The 20,000-nt window shown below is 35.6% G+C and overlaps 2 protein-coding genes across 2 annotated transcripts in view; one reads left to right on the forward strand and one right to left on the reverse strand.

The window, feature by feature from the left end:
* Positions 1-2,218: 2,218 nt before the first annotated feature.
* Positions 2,219-16,459, forward strand: LOC144432681 (uncharacterized). The gene is made up of 13 exons (XM_078120945.1): positions 2,219-2,320; positions 5,439-5,618; positions 7,988-8,135; positions 10,475-10,611; positions 10,956-11,091; positions 11,856-11,951; positions 12,277-12,401; positions 12,915-13,018; positions 13,435-13,591; positions 14,130-14,228; positions 14,451-14,609; positions 14,859-14,954; positions 15,617-16,459. Exons 2-13 carry the CDS (start codon positions 5,460-5,462, stop codon positions 15,746-15,748), a joined length of 1,548 nt encoding a protein of 515 aa, XP_077977071.1. The 5' UTR covers positions 2,219-2,320; positions 5,439-5,459; the 3' UTR covers positions 15,749-16,459.
* Positions 16,460-18,566: 2,107 nt separating this feature from the next.
* The window catches only part of LOC144433256 (metabotropic glutamate receptor 3-like), a 5,822-nt gene continuing 4,388 nt past the window's right edge, over positions 18,567-20,000 (reverse strand). The window contains exons 2-3 of the mRNA XM_078121564.1: positions 19,480-20,000; positions 18,567-19,208 (exon numbers count right to left, since the gene is read on the reverse strand). The exon at positions 19,480-20,000 is cut by the window's right edge and continues 636 nt beyond it. Coding sequence (XP_077977690.1) covers positions 18,567-19,208; positions 19,480-20,000 — 1,163 coding nt within the window. The remainder of the gene's footprint in view (positions 19,209-19,479) is intronic.

The following is a 20,000-nucleotide window of genomic DNA, read 5'->3' on the forward strand; positions in this document are numbered from 1 at the left end:
TATATATATGAAAGGTTCAACAAAACAAAGTGCAGGTATGGACCCGTAGTGGCAGAAACTATCTGTCGAATGTCATTGACACGTCAACGAACCGTATATCCATGAACTTAAAAGTTGACCTTCGTCACCACGGTCAATATCAGGTATGATTATTGTCAACAAACTGTATAGCTGCTGTATACGCAGAAATGCATCGAAAACCAATACCTGGTTCTTGTTATCTACTACATGGCTAGAGATGGCGCACAACTAGTCAGTCACTCTGGATTAGATACTACACCCATAAACTAGTCTAACTCTTTGGTCAAACAGTTGCAGTTAAGGTGACACGGGTGACACGTGAACACACTACGGCGTACCGTTGGACATAAAAAACACATATCTGTAATACCATGGCAATATGAATTGAATAAGAGTAGGATACTTATAAATGTTATAATGTTATGTGTGGAAATTACCATCGTTCACTTTCCATTCCACTGGATCGATGAGTTGTCGCTGGTATCCCGTTCATTACATAAATTATAATAAAACATGACATTCTGTATAATAGCAATGCCGACGATGTTAGAGTCAGCAACAATAGTGTTATCAGTGGCTTCTCGTCCTCACTGAAGATAGATAGATAGATAGATAGATAGATAGGTAGGTAGGTAGGTAGGTAGGTATGTATGTATGTATGTATGTATGTATGTATGTATGTATGTATGTATGTATGTATAGATGGCTGGCTGGATGGATGGATAGATGGATGGATGGATGACACACACACACACACATACACACATACACACACATACATACATACATACATACATACATACATACATACATACATAAACGCGTACACATTTTATGCATGACACGCAGCGTCATTGTATTTATATACGTTTCATACATTTCTCTGTGTAACATGTCTATACATGTACATGTAGACGTACCCTATACCGTATACGTGCGTATATTATTTTTAGTATTTTAGTTTGCATTATTTGGGACGAGGTCATTCTGTTTTTCTTAAATGACATTGGTATACGTGTAACAGTTGTTGACCATTGTTTTGTTATGGTTTCTTCGACATTCATGCCTTCGAGTATATATTACAATGGCCCAATATACCAGCAACTGCAATGAAACACACATATATAGTTTATTCAAATTATGTTGTGGATTTGGTCACTGTGAAATTTGTACAGAATGCAACATCGACACTAATATATTATTCCCCAACGTTTTCCTTCCTCCGGTCAAGGAAAATACGAGTGACCTATGGGACCTTCTCATTGTGAATCGCTAGGCTACGGTCACGCTATTTTCAGGCTGAACGAAGACAAATATAGAGGAATAATATAAGTATGCCTCCTCATGCAATATTCGGGAAAATAATGGTGATTTGAAATGTTTGACTTATATTTTGAGTACCACAGAACCAGTGACGTAGACACGGGTTGTGGTGACATAGAACAACCAGGGTATTTAATCCACAGTTTCTGTTCAAGGACACTAAGTCTTGTGCATGGTATCATCCGTGTTGTAAATGAAAACCGTCTATATATAAGGCTTCAGTATCTTCTACTCCGGCATGAACTCACCTTATAAGCACAAGGTCATGATATGTTTTGTTTAAAAAAAGAAGATTTCCTTGTAGCATTTACCTTTGCTGTATTTGTGAATACATTATTTAACTTCCCTATATCTTGTTTATCGTTAGCTATCTCTTGTACACTGTAAACGAACAATATACACGTAAATGTTAGCCCGCAGAGACTTGCAGTTTTCGTGTGTAGGGACGTCTTTTAATCAATTTTTGAAACATCCCATAGTATTCGTTATAATTTTTGCATTCACATAGTCACATTGTGTAGATTTAAAGAAGTGAATTTCAGGCAATAGAAAATGGGTTTTCAACAAGAAACGTATGCCAAGAAAGAGTAAAGCACGGAAATGTTGTGGTCACACCCCCGTTGGTAAGGTGAAACTGCTACTATCGATGCATGGAGTTTCGTGCACGTTCACTTATACGATGGATAGTGTTTATGCTCAGAGTTTTATGGAACGTCCACGTGGGGTTCGGATACATTCAGATTAAAAAACATTGTCTTTTAAGGCAGGTCTGTTTTCCCAGACCCCGTTACCATCTCCCCCGGGTCTGTAGTGAACTCTTGCCGCATTCCCTGACGTGACCTTTTACCCCAACGCATCATTCTATAAATGTTCATAGTTAAAAAGTTGCCTGTACTGGTGTAACTGTGCACATAAAAAGGCGTGGCGTCATCTAGGGCGTAAAGAACACAGTTTGTCTCCTGTTTCCAACTACCAGGTAGGTTCTTTGGTATGAGTCGTGTTTTTATGTGATAGATTTTAACACTAATAAGTCCATCTGCCAAATTAACAACATTACCCAATGATATGCATTCTCTAACAAGTTAAAAATATTACCTACCGAAGCAGCCTGTTCCTGGGGCTTTTGCTAACATTTCAACTAAAGGTGACAAGGCAATCGTTGGCAATGATGACTGCATACTTTCATAACATATTTTCGAGTTTAGAGACTATATTCCGCCCTCTCTTGTAAGAAAGTAGCTCGACATTTGAGAAATGTCAAGTTAGATTGGATTTTCAGAAATTGATACAACGGTATGCCATCTAAAATTGATGGAAAACACGGGACTATCACGTGTCAATAGTTATATCAATAGGAATATATTGAAAATAGTAATTAATGTGTACACGAATTACCACCGTCATGCATGGATATTCTGAAATAAGCTTATAGACAGAGAGACAACGAAATAGTTTTAATAGAAATAATACATCATAGGCATGCAATGGATGTGCTGATATTTGGGCGTGGCACCATGGTATTTGTATCGTTGAGTACACATCTATAAGCTTACGTTTAGAATTGACCTTAAAGTTAACCGATTGTGTAACAGGCGAACATTGACACTTTCTTCTAGATTTTTACCCGCTAAATGTTCCAAATTTGTGATTTGCCATAAAAGTACTTTGATACATAAATATACATTAATTAAAGGGTGTGCTCAACAATCGTGCAGTGTGTCTATGCTACATAGCTCTATAGGGGAGCAAAAAACGGAATAGTCAACAGAATCCCATCACTTTTGTAAACAAAGGAGAGTTTCCATATTGTGATAAATGTCGTAAAACGGGAGTGATTATATATTGCAAAAATGATATAGTTTTCGACATGTGATCATAAAAATGGGAATCCGTAAGAATTGCAATATACTCAACATCCCCTGTAATCAGTAGACATTATAGCTCTCACAATGTGATGAGCATTTATGGCCAAACTCGGGACAAATATTTCCTTTTAATCACCATGCAATGAAAACAATCGATTTTCTTAAAAGTCATATTGGCCAGTATTGGTATTGGCTTACCCATTTATTTCGAACTCGAAATCAAGAAATAACCTGACCTGGTGAAAGGTCAGACGATAGGCCTGACCCGTGACCTGGAGAGTTCAAACATGGTACATAAATTTGATTTGACAGTACTCTATAAAGGTAATATGAAAAATAATGATGACGAAAGCTCCAAATAGAGATATATATGTTACAACCAGTGAATATATGACGTTGAGGAAATTCTTTTCAAAAGATCCCCAAAAGTGTACAGATAGGGTAACGATTTCAAACTCTGAGAGATTGAATAAAGAGCCTAGAAATCATTGAAAACCAAAAACACAGATTATAACCAACCAATACTAAATACCATTGAGCTCAAAATCTCAGCACAATTTCATTTGTATGTGTCAATTAAAAAAAAGTATTATATGTCTTTCCGGAAAACCAATATTGACTCAAAGTCCACGGTTCAATACCAGATTCTCATATTACTATTATCCTATCAGAGGAGCCATGGCAATTAGATGGGACCGTTCTTTTGTTTAGGACTAACTTTCTAATGTCTGCCTGACAACTGTTTTTTCTCAATTCAACCCATAATCCGACATTGACAGTTAGCACAGTAAAATTAGACCATTTTTAGAATCAAATGTGGGCGTCGAGTACGGGAAATATGCCTTGTAAAAGCTTGGCGATTTCCTTGAAAGCAAACAGACAGTGAACACCAAAAGAATATTACTTCAAAAAAGACAAGGGACAAGGTTTGATTTGCCCTACTAGTCTATGGGGAGATTTATAGAACTTTGATTTCAAGGGAATTAATCCCGAGGTACATTCTATCTTAAAGTTCACACATAAAGTAAAGCAGAATGCTCGAGGTCAAAACAAGAATTTTTAGACATTCTGACGTTTTGAAGCAAAACTTTTACCATATTTTTGAGCTAATTTGTTCACACTCTAAACGAATACGAATTCAAAATAATATAGCATCAAATATAAATTCACTTGTCATGTTTTTCCGTACAATAAACCATTTTGATACCCTTTGGAACATTATTAGATATATTGTGATTGTTTAAGGGAATGCTCTTTTCGCATAGCCGTGTGTTTGCTTCGGAAAAGAGGACATCGTAAAACCCATAACCTATGTATTATGAACGCCAAGTGATAGAAGTGATATGGTCTGTCAGCAGCATGGTGTTCCCATATAGGCTTATTCACATTTTAAAAAAATATTTAAGAAAAGAATGTTACAAAGACTTCAGTCTGAAAACTACTCAGTGATCAAAAAACGTATGAAGTTGATTTTAGGATCTGCCCTTTTTCATTACAACCACACTTTTACCATACACGTTGGAGCCAACGCCTATACTTTATCTACACTAATATTACTATTCATAACGAAATGAACTTCTTTTATTGTCAGTTCATTCAGATATAACTGTATATGACAGGTACTCAATTTGACCTCAAATCTACCAACTCTAAATGAGACATTTTGGTTGAATGTGACTTTTCAAGTTATTGTCCTTATTGCAATTGGTTATTGTTAGCATGATATTTCACATAAAATGTACAACGGGGACAAATATGTTGAACCCATCGTCAACGAACAGAGGACAAACATACGGGTAATTTGTAATGTATCTTTGACGGGTAAACAACAATTCAACGGAGTGTTCCAAATTTAACACTGTCTGCATCAATAAAGTCAAACTTATGCAGGCAGGTACGACATTAAGAGTATGCCACTGTACATGCTAAACAAGCTACAAAGAGCACTGTCATCAATACAATGTGCATTATTAAATGATTAGAATGTTATGGTTACCCTGCTCCCAAACAACAACAACAACAACAACAACAACAACAACAACAACAACAACAACAACAACAACAACCAAACGATATATGAGTTGATAAAACTTTATGAAATGTTTCCTGTTAACCATGCATATTTCACACTGCAAGGCGATTTTAATATTTCATGACAGTTTCACCACGTTAAATTCACGTTTCTGATCACTTGGGTCATATTTCAATAAAATACTCTTTTTTATGCAGGGAGTTTGGTAAAGGAAAAACATGGGTATTCTTGAGTCAAAGCCGGAAGAGTCTTTCTGGGACTCAGAGAGCCTGAATTCCCCGGATGACAATGACTTGGACAAGTATGACTACCCATTTGAAAACCTAGTATTTGAAGGAGGCGGGGTAAAGACAATTTCTTATCATGGTACTCTGAAGGTAGGTTTATTATAAGTGTTAATTAACTTTACTATGCAGATGCTGTTTTGTTGTTATTTGAACACTTTAGCATTTTATAGCCTGCGTAGCGTATAATTGCATCGCGTAAAATAACATTACACATAACCTAATAATGACAATTAATGATATAACATATTCAAGTAAATAGTTATAACATGTTTACCATGACAGAAAAAGAAGACATGTCTATCCTCATTGTTGGAACATAATACAGGATATAATATAACATAGCATCAGCACATAACATAACAGATAGTACCACAACATAATAAAACATAGCGTATAATGTATCATAACAATATGAGATAATATATAACATAACGTAACATAACTATTTATGTGGTGTCACCTTGTGTCTCATTGCATATGTATGCTTCAACATTAGTTAAATTTTACAAAGGCAGCCATTCAGGGCATTCTTGTTAACAGCACATGAATCTTTGTATGTAATGAGGACATACTGTACCACTGTGACCTAACTCTTGACAATTAGCCAGTGCATGCGATGACAATAGTCACTGTGTATTAGGGCAAATGTAAGTGCGTGTAAGGGCAATACTTAAAACGTACCCCATAACATTATATTGGTTATTGTTTTTGAGGGCAATACATTCTGTTTATCATGACACTAGTAACAATCTGCGCGAAGCAATGTTACTAATGTATACACTCTTTTATCTCGAAGGGGAAATCAAAACAAGTTGTACAGAATGCCACATGATTACATGCTTGGTAATGATAAACCGGGCTGAAAGCATGAACACAGTCTGATAGATTTATTTAAATAAACAAAAAGACAAGATATTTTAAACACTATTTAAATATTCTACTACAAACCTGGATCGAAGACAGTTCATCTGGTATACCATATCTGCATTTCAAGGTCGAAAGGATAAACATTTGATATTAAATCTTGCTTTCAAAGATCTGTGCAAGTCAAGCCAATTGTGTACATACTTGTTTATCAATATAGTAATGGTCAAGAGAATAACCTTGTTCATATCATAACACAAATACAGGGATGTCAACTTTGACCCATCATTCAATGCATATGATAAGGACTGTATATCCCTTAAGAATTTCATAGCCGGTCCCCCTTTACCAACTTAATTGCAATTATACCAAGTGCAAGCCAGGTTGTGTGCGCTCAAACAAAAAGCTAAGGCACCTACCCTGGTTGTTCAACGTCACAATAGCACGCATCTACGACATTGTGCTGTGGTTATCGAAAAATGAGTGAACCCGTTCAGAATCTTCATCATTTTCACTTTATTTATGAAATTAAAATGGCACAAGTATTATTATATTATGTCGAATATTTTTTTTCTTCAGACCAAAACCACTCGTGGCATTAGACATTTGTCACTACTCGTCCTCAACTCGTAGGGACAAGACCCCGTATCTCACCCGTATTTTCTTCAAAATATTGGGAAATAATATCTTATTATCTCTACATTGTATGTTGTGAAATTGGATAATGGAATAAACGCCATTATATAGACGTGACCTTTAGCTTTCAGGTATTAGTACAATGCCTGTACTCGAGCAGTGCGCATCTCAACAATTGCTATTAGCATATTAAGATATAAATAGTATTTTGTAATAAAAGCCTGTATGATATCAATACATATGTGGGTTATTTCTGTGCAGGCTTGCAATGCTGTCAGTTTCTAACCTTCTAACCCTATGTATGCATATATAAATATATTGGATAGCGCCACAAGCGTCGGCTTTCCTTAGGCTATTTGGTTTGGACCCATCATATTGACAAACAAAAGGTTGCCAGATGTGCACCAAGTTAAATGTAACAATATAAGATTTTGTGATTAAATAGCCATCTTTATATCATTTATTTGTCCTCTTCTATTGCCTCTGTGTTGTCTTACTACCTATAAAGCAAAAAAAATTCCTCTGAAATACTATATATTTTCGACTGTGAATTGATTTTCATAAAAATGTTCCATAGATTGTGCATGACGTCAGTTAGCTCATTTTGATCACAGGGTTATTCAAATTGACGCCAAGGGGTTTAAATGAAGTGAGCAAAACTTAACAATTTAACCTGTATTATTCTTCTAAAACTAATTGAACTCGTACATCAACAAGAACAAGAACAATAACAGCAACAGCAGCAGCAGCAGCAACAGCAACAACAACAACAACAACAACAACAACAACAACAACAACAACAACAGAAATATATGAAATTTGATTTGATGTTGACACATGGCATCATGATTAATGACACAATATCCGTCATGTAACAATGAAATTGTCGATGGCAAAATATTGACATGATCCGTATATTATCCATTATAAGACATCATGAAGAAATATATCGATTTCAGGTTCTGAAACGTGTGGGAATATTCAAGAAGGTAAAGAGATTTTCTGGTGCGAGTATTGGCAGTGTGTTAGCAGCATTACTAGCGGTGGGATACGATCCCGATGAAGTAGTACCCATGATGTCAAAGGAAAGGGACAGTTATCTTGAAGGTATTTTGTCATAGGTTACTCGGTGTGGTGTCAAAGGTTACCTGTTATAATTTGAACTATATTCTTTAAAAGTGGCCTTTAATTGGCTCCTTGACAATTTAAATAATTTTTACATAATCTCAAAATCTCACGCAAATCGATTTTAGAAACCAAGTATGAAGTCAAAATATGCACAATTAAAATAATAGCACTGTGAAAATTAAAAGAATTAGCATACAATCTTATATATAATGGCCACTCTTCTATTCCTACCAAGATAAAAAGTTTCTGTAATGGAACTTCTGTTATTCATACAGAAATTCCAGATATAGTTGATGTTTTCAACAATCACTTTGTTAACATTGGTGAAAAACTTGCTAAGAATATTCAGGCAAATGGAAACGGTTGTTTTCGTGACTTCATGGGTGACTATGTACCTCACTGTTTCTTCCTAAAGCCAACTTCAGTTGGGGAAGTAGAAGACATTATTTCAAGCTTAAATGTACACAAAGCATCAGGCTGGGACAAAATCGATGCAAAACTGCTAAAGTATGCTATGCCATATGTTTCAAAACCTTTATGTAACATTGTAAATTTATCTTTCTCAACTGGATGTTTTCCAGACTCCCTTAAAATTGCGAAGGTTATTCCGCTCTTCAAAAAAGGAGATCCAGAAGAGACGGGAAATTACAGACCAATTTCAATTTTGCCAATCATTAGCAAAGTATTTGAAAAAATAATGTGTAAACGTGTTGTGAATTTTGTAGAGAAACATGACTTGCTCTTTCAGCACCAGTATGGTTTTCGTGAAAAGTACAGCTGTAAACTTTCACTTATTAGCCTTGTTCAACACTTATTGGATGAACTAGACAAAGGAAAATCTACAACAGGCATATTTATAGACTTCTCAAAGGCATTTGATACTGTTAACCATAACATTTTATTGTCAAAACTCGATCACCAAGGCATTAGAGGGGTGGCATTGGATTGGTTTAAAAGTTATTTGGATTCAAGATGTCAATTTGTGAGTATTGGTAATATAGAATCAATGAAACAAAACATAACTTGTGGTGTTCCTCAAGGGTCTATTTTGGGCCCAATACTTTTCCTCATTTACATAAATGATTTACCAAACTCTTCAGATATTTTCAATTTTAGGCTTTACGCCGATGATTCGAACCTGTTTCATTCACCTGAGAAGTGTTCTTCATCAACAAACACCAGCAATATAAACTCAGCCCTTGCAAATGTTACAAACTGGTGTGATGCGAACAAATTAACAGTAAATTCTGCTAAATCACACGCATTACTCATTGGTGGTAGACACAAACCTCATAATGCACAAGGTTCAGTTCAGTTGAAAGATATGGCTATTAACTTTGTCAGTAATACCTCTTATGTTGGAGTATATTTGGATAGTAAAATGTTATGGAATTGCCACATTTTAGAAGTGAAGAAAAAAATGAGTAAGCTAACTGGTATTTTGTACAGACTTCGTTATACAGTTCCTCAGCATATTCTTTTGATGATATATAATACACTTGTTCTTCCCCATCTGTCATATGGACTTGAAGTATGGGGCTGTACATATCAGTCTTACCTCAAAGATATACTAATCATCCAAAAGAAAATTGCTCGCATAATTACCTTCAGTAGTTACAACACCCACTCTCCCCCCTTATTTAAACGCCTCCTAATGCTAGATGTATACAAGCAACGTGATTACCAAATAGGAATTTTTGTTCACGATGTGATCAATGGCAATGTTCCGCCATACTTCTCAAATTTCTTTTCCAAGATAGGTCATTGTTACGACACCAGGCAACAGAAGCGAAATGATTTAAGCATCCCAAAATACAACAATAATTACGGTCAATTTAGCACAAAGTTCACTGGGGCCAAAATTTGGAACTCTATCCCTTCCCATATAAGAGACACTCGAAGTCGGACTACGTTCAAAGCTAATTTCAAAAGCCATCTTCTTAGCCAGTATTAGTTGATGTATACCATTTTGTTCTTTCTTTTAAGATTTGTCATTGTTTCCGAATTTAGTTAAATACTTCTCCGGATTTGTGTGATATGTATGTTTTTGTTTTGTTTTGTTTTGTTTTGCTTTGTTGTTGTTGTTGTTTTTTTCTCTGAGGACAAAACTCGATTAGTTGTTTCGTCAACTATTTTTGCCCTCATTAAAAATAAATAAATTAAAATTAAAAATTAAAAAATTAAACTTTAAGGTAGAGAAAAATTTCGCCCGAGTATTTAAGTATGGATATGAGAGTTCCATAAATTGCCGTAGATATTATTATGTACATTCTCATAACTGACACCGAGATATTTCCGCAATCATTTTCTTTTTACAGATCATGCATGTGCTGTTTTCAGCCTCGTTCCAAACATCATCAAAGATTACGGTTGGAATCCTGGGAAGAAAATGCTCTCATGGATGGGTGATAAGTTAGAAGAGAAAACTGGGAAAAGAAATCTGACATTCAAAGAGGTAATTTTCATATAAAATGCAAAGATGAAATGTTTCAACAACGTTAGGTATTATTCCGTGTCGGGAAGTATTACCTATCTAACCAAGATGTAGCGCTAGAAATCAACGGTCTCGCGGTAAATGCAACATATTAGGGAATGTACAGTTTCTATCAGTGAATCATGACATAGTGATTCGAAGAAACAAATGGGCAAAAATTTCATGATGGGGGCCAATCAGGAACATAGCAAAACCAAATACGAATAGGACTGAAGACAAACAACGATGAATCTTTAGTTTGTCTCTTTGATCTCATATTTTAAACTATATTATAAAACATAGTTTCTGGAATTTCTTGTCATCAGGCATATATGATGTATGGCACAGAGCTATGTGTGGTGGTAACTAACGTGAATCAGATGGACGTCGAATATTGTCACATAAAGACAACTCCTGATTTGCCAATACGATGGGCCATACGCATGTCCACTGCTATACCAGGTAAGATACTGAGGACGGGAGGGCGCTGTTACAATACAGGCCTCTCAACAGGTTCCGACTGCCATTTTGAATTTGAGTCCTTGATGGGAAAGGCGAAATCTGAGCTCAAATTAACACCAAAGAACGTAGTATACAAATCGTAACCATGAAGTCTGACATTAGGAAAACGCGCCAAATTTAGCATGCCTTTCAGAACTTAGGAGGCGTGAACTATTGTTTTTGGATATTAACCTATCATGTCTTCGCTATCAGACATAAAATGGCGCCATTCAAAGACAATCAGCCGTTGTGGGCGCTCTTCTCATCCCTTTCCACAAAGGCGAGGGATGATCAGGAGTTAATCCCCAAGCGACGTATTTTACAGTCTAGGATAAGGCTAGTTCATAAATAAAATGTCCTTGTTTCGCTATTTTTTATAAAAGCTAAGATGCGCCTGACAAGTGAAAACAATATTGTACACTAGGCCTTCACACAGATTTGGCAATGAAGAGTCTAAAGTCCGATTGTCAGATAATATTCTAATAATATCAAAATATGTTATTCTGGAGTCTAACAGTATTCAATTAATCCAATATGATTTTATTACTCAATATTTTGTGTTGATTAATTTTAACCCTGGGGTATATATTAAAGAATCAAGAAATACACTCAATATATTGCATAATGTTTACTGTTGAAAATGCACCAAAAAGTGAATTGACACAGAATTAAAAAGTTAAGTGTTAAAAAGTCATAATACGAAAGACATTCATATTTATCATCAGGGTTTTACGAACCAGTCAAATATCCGAATGGAAAGAATATTGATATGTATGTTGATGGAGGATTACTTGTGAACTATCCCGTGCATTGCTTTGATGGTAAGTTAATAGAATATGAGGTATCTTAACTAGTTAATGATTGAGAACTTACGAACTCTATCGTGTACTGCCTTCACGTTTAGCATATATGCTCATGTTTTTAAATGGGATGCCACTCAAAGTTTCACTCATTGTTTTGTGTGTAATACATTAACATGGGGTTTAATATGCATGAATCTACGAGTTTTTCATGTTTTTAGTCTCAGAATAGGTGGACCATTTCCATCTGAGTGTTCATTTATTATGTTATTATAAAAGAATAACAGATCTGTGTTGGCTTATCACTACAAGTAATTTATTTCCTGTCCTTGTATGTGGTTTCCAGGTTGGTGGTTGTCTATGAAACCAGAGGATGGTTTCTTAAAGAAACTCTCAGAACTGCAAAAAACAAAAGAGCTAAAGCGGTCAAGATTCAATGAATTTAACGCGAGGACACTTGGTGTATTAATTGTAAGTAAGTAAGTGAGTAAGTGAGTAAGTGAGTGAGTGAGTGAGTGAGTGAGTGAGTGAGTGAGTGAGTGAGTGAGTGAGTGAGTGAGTGAGTGAGTGAGTGAGTGAGTGAGTGAGTGAGTGAGTGAGTGAGTGAGTGAGTGAGTGAAAGAGTGAGTGAGTGAGTGAGTGAGTGAGTGAATACGTTTGTATTTGTGATGCACGCCGGATCTGCATGGAGTCGTGGATTTTCTGGTCATTCCTGCCACAATGTATCACGATTAGGCATTGCATAATCATAAACACCCTCGGATTTGGAAGGAATAGTGTCGTCTTGGGAGCAAATTTGATAAAGTAACTTGGCATTGTCAGTTTCATATGTATAATTTGTAATCAAGCTAGTATTGATGTCCTACACTATGTACATCGAGATCTAGGCAGGGGTTACCCTCGACAAAGGGGGTTGATAGAAATATTAAACTGTAACCAAGTTACTAGTAAATTTACATTGTCATGTATTTTACATGTATTTAGTACTCAAAAGAAAACTGCGATATCGGTGAACAAAAGCTAGCTGATCGAGACGCTGACTTTCTTGGAGACGAGATACCAGACTTACCGACCACCACGATTACTCAGTAAGTGATAGCAATATAAAGAATACGATAGAAAAACACATGTATTACCGTATAATTAAATGCTTGAATGTGCAGGTATATGTACCCATACGTCATCGTCTGAACATATGCACTTTTATAATATCTCTCGCACTCAACAAACTCTTCCATATTAATATTTGTACATTAAATACGCTGAATCCATACAAGGTGTGAAATTACCATTTCGTGAATGCTTCCCTCCAGAAAACACAACCGATTGTGTCTTTAAAACACACACACACACACACACACACACACACACAAACAAACAAACAAACAAACAAACAAACAAGCAAAGAAACAAACAACGAAAACAACAACAGCGGCAACAACAAGAAGTTCATCTCCGTTTTATTCTAGTACATTCATTACATTTTGAAATCTTTCAATTACAGAGACAGAAGAGAGAGAATACAACATCAAAGGTTGATTGAATCTCAGTATAACAATACCGCCAAAGCTTTGGAAGAATTTCTGAAAGTTCTGCGAAGAATCGATTTTGATGAGGATAATACTATCGACCGAGAAGCCTTAGAAGACGCCTTGGACAAGGTTTGGAAATAAAAGTTGAAATGCATAAATGAATTGAATGATTGGTTTCTTGTTAGTTGTGAAAAGCCATCAGGTTCTTTTATATGAAGCTTAATTGTATGTCTCTTATGTGTGTACATTATGGCTGAATTGTAGTTATTGTTCACATCCCCTGAACGAAATGTACTGTTTTTGTCATACTCTATATACTTATGATAAAGTGACTATTACATCACCATCATCATTAATAGAATCCCAGCTTTTCAGGATGATTGATTGGAAGAAGTTTCACACTTTTTGTTTTGGTAATACTCGTATATTACTCACATAATTCTTATGATCGTTTGAAAATCTAACTGCAATTTATCAACTTGCAAATTGAATGAAGATAAGGGTTAGAGAAAACTGGGCCGATCGAAGATATCCAGATCTAGAATGATGAATTTTTTTTTTGCATATGTTGTAATATTCAACGTGCGAATTTTCTGCATAAAATGTTGGCTTTTGAGTGTGCCAATAAAGATATTGGTAACAATTTCAAAATTTATTTTATATTCAGTCGACCAATTTCACAGGTAAACTTGGACGGGCATTGTTTGGACCTCATTATGCAGCGGACCTTGTCTTCGAGACTATTGACAGGAATCATGATGGAAAGGTACGGATTGTTGCATATGACATCTTTGCTCATTTAGGATAAATAAAGTCTTATTGATTTGCATTGAATTCAGTTATTGTCATTGATCAATCTGTCCAGTACTAAATGGCTCACAGACTTGTCGTTAGCTTTATAATCTAGTGATCATCCAAGGATTATGCCCTTTGAAGCACGTAAATGTTTTCCGAATTTGAAATTTGTGTGAACTCTTTATACATTTAGATCAATTCATTCGAACTGATGTATTTTGCTGAGACTAGAGGCCTTGGACTCGGCAGTCAATTTTCTGGCTACAGTAGACGTAAAATCGAAAGTATTGGTGATTACATCTCTACATTGGAAGCAACCCTGCTTACTCAAATAAAGAAGCTATACTATAAAGTAAGTAACAAGATCTTGCAAACAGTAATGTCGATACAAAGTGTTGAATGGTGAAGATAAATTGTTGTGAAGGGGAACCACAAAGAAAGGTATTGCATCCTTATATCCAAATAGTTTGAAGACCTACCAATAGTTGTTGTTGTAGTAGTAGTTGTTATTTGAATATCAAATCAAAATAATCACATGGTGAAATGTTGTAAGGCTTGTGAGACAACAATCCTTACTTTGCTTTGTATTAATTTACATTAGGAACGTGATTTGGATCGATCAATTGGCATCAACCTGGATTACCTTGAAGATACTGATACACAATTGGAAGCTGGTGACAAGCTTTTTGCTGCCCAGGTTTGTTATTATCTACATTCACTGTTCCTAGAAGAAATTGTTTAGACATTTACATGTCATATGTACCTAATAAGCAGTTTTTGAAGTCAATGTTGGAAGTGATGCTTTGTAAAATCAAACCATAAAGATTGTTAAGGTTAAAGAGAGATGACTTTCATTATTGTGAAAGATCAAGTATCAAGCAATTATTCTGTCTATAACTGTTTTTCTTGTTATCCCAATGTGTGATAATTCAGTGTTATGTAATCATGCTAAAGCTTCCTTTTCAAACGAAATTGACTCCTCTGATAACATAAAATGTAAAGCTTGGAGAGAACAGGCTATAACAAAAGGAACATGTCTATCAATCGTTGTGCACGCAATGAAAATAAAGAAATATAACCCCACCACCACCACCACCACCACCACCACCACCACCACCACCACCACCACCACCACCAACAACAACAACAACAACAACAACAACAAGAACAACAAGAACAAGAACAACAACAACAACAACAACATCAACATACTTTGAACATAAGGAAACAGGGAATGTATCTACTTAACCTGTTTCTGCCGTCAATCGTCATGCTTAATACAGATTAAGGAATCGAATTCTTACTAGTGTCACTTGAGAATTTACACACATAGATATTTTTTTCTTCTTCTGAGCACAGCAAGGCGCAAAAGCAACGAGGGCATACTTGAGGTTCTACGTCAAGAAATTCAGTCCTCCCCTGAAATGGATGGAAGCCACACAATTCGAACAAGCAACAGTGGAAGATGTTCAAGTGCAAGAGCAAAGCTAGGGAGAAAATGTCTTCATCAACTTCTGAAATACCAATCCCTAAATATTCAAATTTGTTGTCCTTCACAGCATTGTAAAATCGTATTTATTTCGAGCAGTACAGTACAGAAGAAACTAAAACATGGTATGAACCATTATTAGGGTTAGCGGTAGTGCATAATTATTTTGTCGTTCCAAATTTTATAAACTTCATGCCATGGATATCACAATTTTTCCAGTAAAACATTTTAGATGATAATGTTAATAACTATCAAAATACTAAAGAGGAGAAGAAATAGAGTAGCACATATTATATTGATTTAATACGGCCTTCAGTGATGAATTTTAGTGCGATTCAATGAATCATAGCGTAGTTTTGTAACACTACGTGACGCCCACCCTAAGTTGTAAACGGTAGCGAGATGGCAGTCAGTCATGTAACAGGTCAGGAATTCTTGAGAAAACGTCCTTAAAAATGGGAAAAGTACAATGACGAAATATGAGAAAAATTATGTTTAAATGAAATTAACATACATTTTATGTAAAAACAACGGTACATCCACCTGAAATATATTATCTTGTATAATCGTAGTCTGTGTGATATACTCTATAGTTATCTGTCATTACATGTGAGCCCTAATTACGTCATATCATAAGGAATAAATCATACACCTTCATATATAGGTAATTGTGTTATATTCTTTAAATAGTTTATAGTAGTAAAGTTGCATTAAGGCTAATTAAATATATATATATATATATATATATATATATATATATATATATATATATATATATATATATATATATATATTATACAAGCAAACACGTTTCTGATTAATATAGATTGTAGCATAGTAGTTAATATTTGTTGTACATAAAGGGTATTAACTTAAACGTATTTGGTAGGTTGACTGACTCTGTTTGAATTATTTTAACACCGACCGCGTCGCTCCAATTGTGCAAACATGTAGTTAGTTATTAGACACTTGTGTGAACACATAAATCATGACAGGTTTTACCAACAGTGGTTGATATATTAATTAATTTTGTTATCTGCAATATTCTATATTTTACGCTTGTTTACTTATATATGCCTTTTATTTTAGAATTAAACATATCTTCATTTTTAAGCCAAGCAGTAAACTAGTTAAAGATGATTAATCCACTCAATTAGCTGGTCTACACGCTGGGCCTGCGACTTCAGTACACTCGCGCTCCAGCCAGCTTGCCCTGACAGCAAAGGCTGTTATTAGAACACATGTATGGAGTATGTATGGAACATGTACATAATATGAACATCACATGTCAATTATCACACTTGGTTGCGTGATCTTTGTAATAACATCAAGGCTCTAAGGTCTCAAATTTTCAAATGTAGACATCAGTTGCATGAACGTGTACACTTTAATACATGATAACGTCATTTGAATAATAGTAACGTACTATAATCACTCCTCATTTCGACCAATCAGCATATATTGACATTTTCAAAACTGACAATCGAGTTGAAATTGGTACCAGGACAAGCTGCAACGGATAAAGGACGAGTGTGGTGGAATCAAAGCTCTAGCGAGTATATAGGCTATCAATCGAAAGACTCTTTTTCGATATCAATTCGGAGCTCATAAAACTACATTGTAAAGAGTACATAGTCCAGAAATCTACATCAATTTAGCACTTAATTTTGGACATTTATTGTTGGGGAAGGTAGTGTTGAAATTTCATGCATTAAAAAGAACGTATTTAGTCAATTTGGTAAATGGAAGTTCACGTACGTTTTTGTAAAGGCTGCATTTAGTGATTACATGGTTGTATTTAACACTTTAGTTTGTCAGTGATATTTATAAATGCAATAAACTTTGTAAGGGTTTAAGTCTGTGATATTGAATCGTGTTGTGTCAATTTTTGTCACCAGTAGTCTTAAGAAATTTCTCATCATTCAATTCATACACACACAGATTTTTCACTTATTACGGTTTGAAGTACCGTTGCTCGTACGTGAGATTCGGGAAAGGACTCGCAATATAGAAACACGTGATGAGTAAGTTTTATAGTGCAGAATTTCTATTGCTAACAGTGGGGTAACGTAGCAAGATGGTTTCAGTTTATATGTGTCAGTTTTGTGATTATACCTCGACTTATCAAAACATTTAAGTGGCTCTGAGATTTACGTAGTCAGTTTTACTTAGACTTTCAGACACATACAGTAAAATGTACGTTACATTGATCCAAAGCCCGCTGATCGAGGTTCAGAAGCAGGATAAGGGGTTAATTTCGGAAGCAGGGACAAATAACTTGATGCATTAATTTCATGCCCTGCACACACACACACACACACACACATCAATAAACAAAGATATTCTATTCACATTACGAAATCCTATCACAACGTTACGACACAATTATCAGAAAGATTGTCCAGTGTGTAATCTAATAAAGAAAGTGAATTAGTCTATGTCTAATGAACAAGTAATACATCATTTAAATGTCATCTGTCTAATATATCTGTGAAGGGTCACTCCCCCTCAACAGTTAGGTTTACTGGACACACCTGTCCTAATAAGTTTAATGATGCTTGGTATAGTCTAAGAAGTAATTTTTAACAGATTTACTTCGGAATGTATAAATATTCATTTCGGGAAACAACAAATTGCAATGTTCGTTGAAGGCTTATAGAAATAATATTTTGACTTCATTATCATTTGAAGCAGAATGGATCTGTTTAATCTACTATTATAGGAGTAACACTTGGACTGTAGCTGTTCCTGTAGCCTTGATTTCCCACGAACATCAGAACACCAGCAATTGCTATAGATGTCTGAGAAGTTAGAAACCATTCATATGTCCGAATCTGTTGTATCAAACTGTTTTTCCGCAGACACTTGATCATCAGTTTTTCTCTCTTGCAACTTTTGTTCGGTGATAACTGTCTCGTCTTGTTTCTTGCAATGGCAGCATGACACAGCGACTTGCTGGTCGCCGCACTTTGTGGTACAATTTGTGGGTATCGACGACAACTCGCCTCCCTTGATCTTGCTTCTCAAGGACGTGCGAAAAGAAAGCCAAGACCCTACATGCAAATCATCCTCTGCCACGAAATAGACTGCGAAAATCTTTGGAAAGAAGAGGCAAGTAAGGTTGACGGACGCTTGGATTAAAGTCCCCATGATAACGTAGATACTCTCCATCACAGCTGATCGGGTGAGGATGTATGAAGGCAAACAGGCCAATAGAACCACTAGCGTCGTGAAGACATCAAACGTTATGAACTTAGATTCGTTATAATTATTTGGTAATCGTCGTGTCTTGAAAGCGCCATAAGCACAGATAATTACCAAAATAGCAAGGTAACAGATTATGATGATCATAGCAACATAGGGCTCTTCACATGTTAGCTCTACGTAATTTCGAGTTTGGTCTGGCATTTCCAGTACAGTTGATGGTGGGTTTATTATTATGGCTGTTGTGGTCACCACAATCTACAAAGTAAAAATAAGTATATAACAGCAAAAGGTAAACGTCTTAAAGTTTGCAACTGTACCATATATTTTTGTAATGTGTAATTTAATTTACTATAAGTATATTATACAAAAAATATCAGATAACAAACTTGTCTAGCTGTTGATCCTAGATAGCCAAGACAATCGAAAACCTTGCACATACTAGGTAATTTACACAAAAGAAAGACCTCTACACAAATCTTCATGTTCAAAGTTGGCAAAAAAACCAAAAAAACAATATGCCTCCTACCTGTACAGAAATCAGAAGCGATGTAATGACAATCTGTGATCGTGGACTAATAAACTTCGGACGCTCTGCACTTTTCCTTCCGTTCTTGAAGATGCGATAGACACGGTTCGTCTTTGTCATCAAAGTTGCGTATATCATGGTCATGCCAAAACCAAGCCATCGTCTGCAAGTACAGACCACAGTAGACGGTTTTAACATGAAGAAGAAAGTATGTATGTAGCTTATGACTACCCCGGCTAGAATGATGTAACTTAGTTCACGACTTGATGCTTTTATGAGTATATGGTCATTATGCAGGACGTAGAAGACTGCAGTAGCCGCTGCAAGACCAATACCGATGGTTGCTAAAGTAGCAAACAAAATACCCACACTTTCGGATACGTGAAGATATGTTGGAGGAATCGGTTCACATTCTGTTTTATCATCGTTCGGCCATGAATATTCATCTACTTCAGAACATGACAGGCATCTACTTCCATTGTCGACGATGATTTGCCAACTTTGACAATGAATACACATCC

The sequence above is a fragment of the Glandiceps talaboti genome, chromosome 3, assembly GCF_964340395.1.
Source record: "Glandiceps talaboti chromosome 3, keGlaTala1.1, whole genome shotgun sequence".
Classification (NCBI taxonomy): Eukaryota; Metazoa; Hemichordata; class Enteropneusta; family Spengelidae; genus Glandiceps; species Glandiceps talaboti.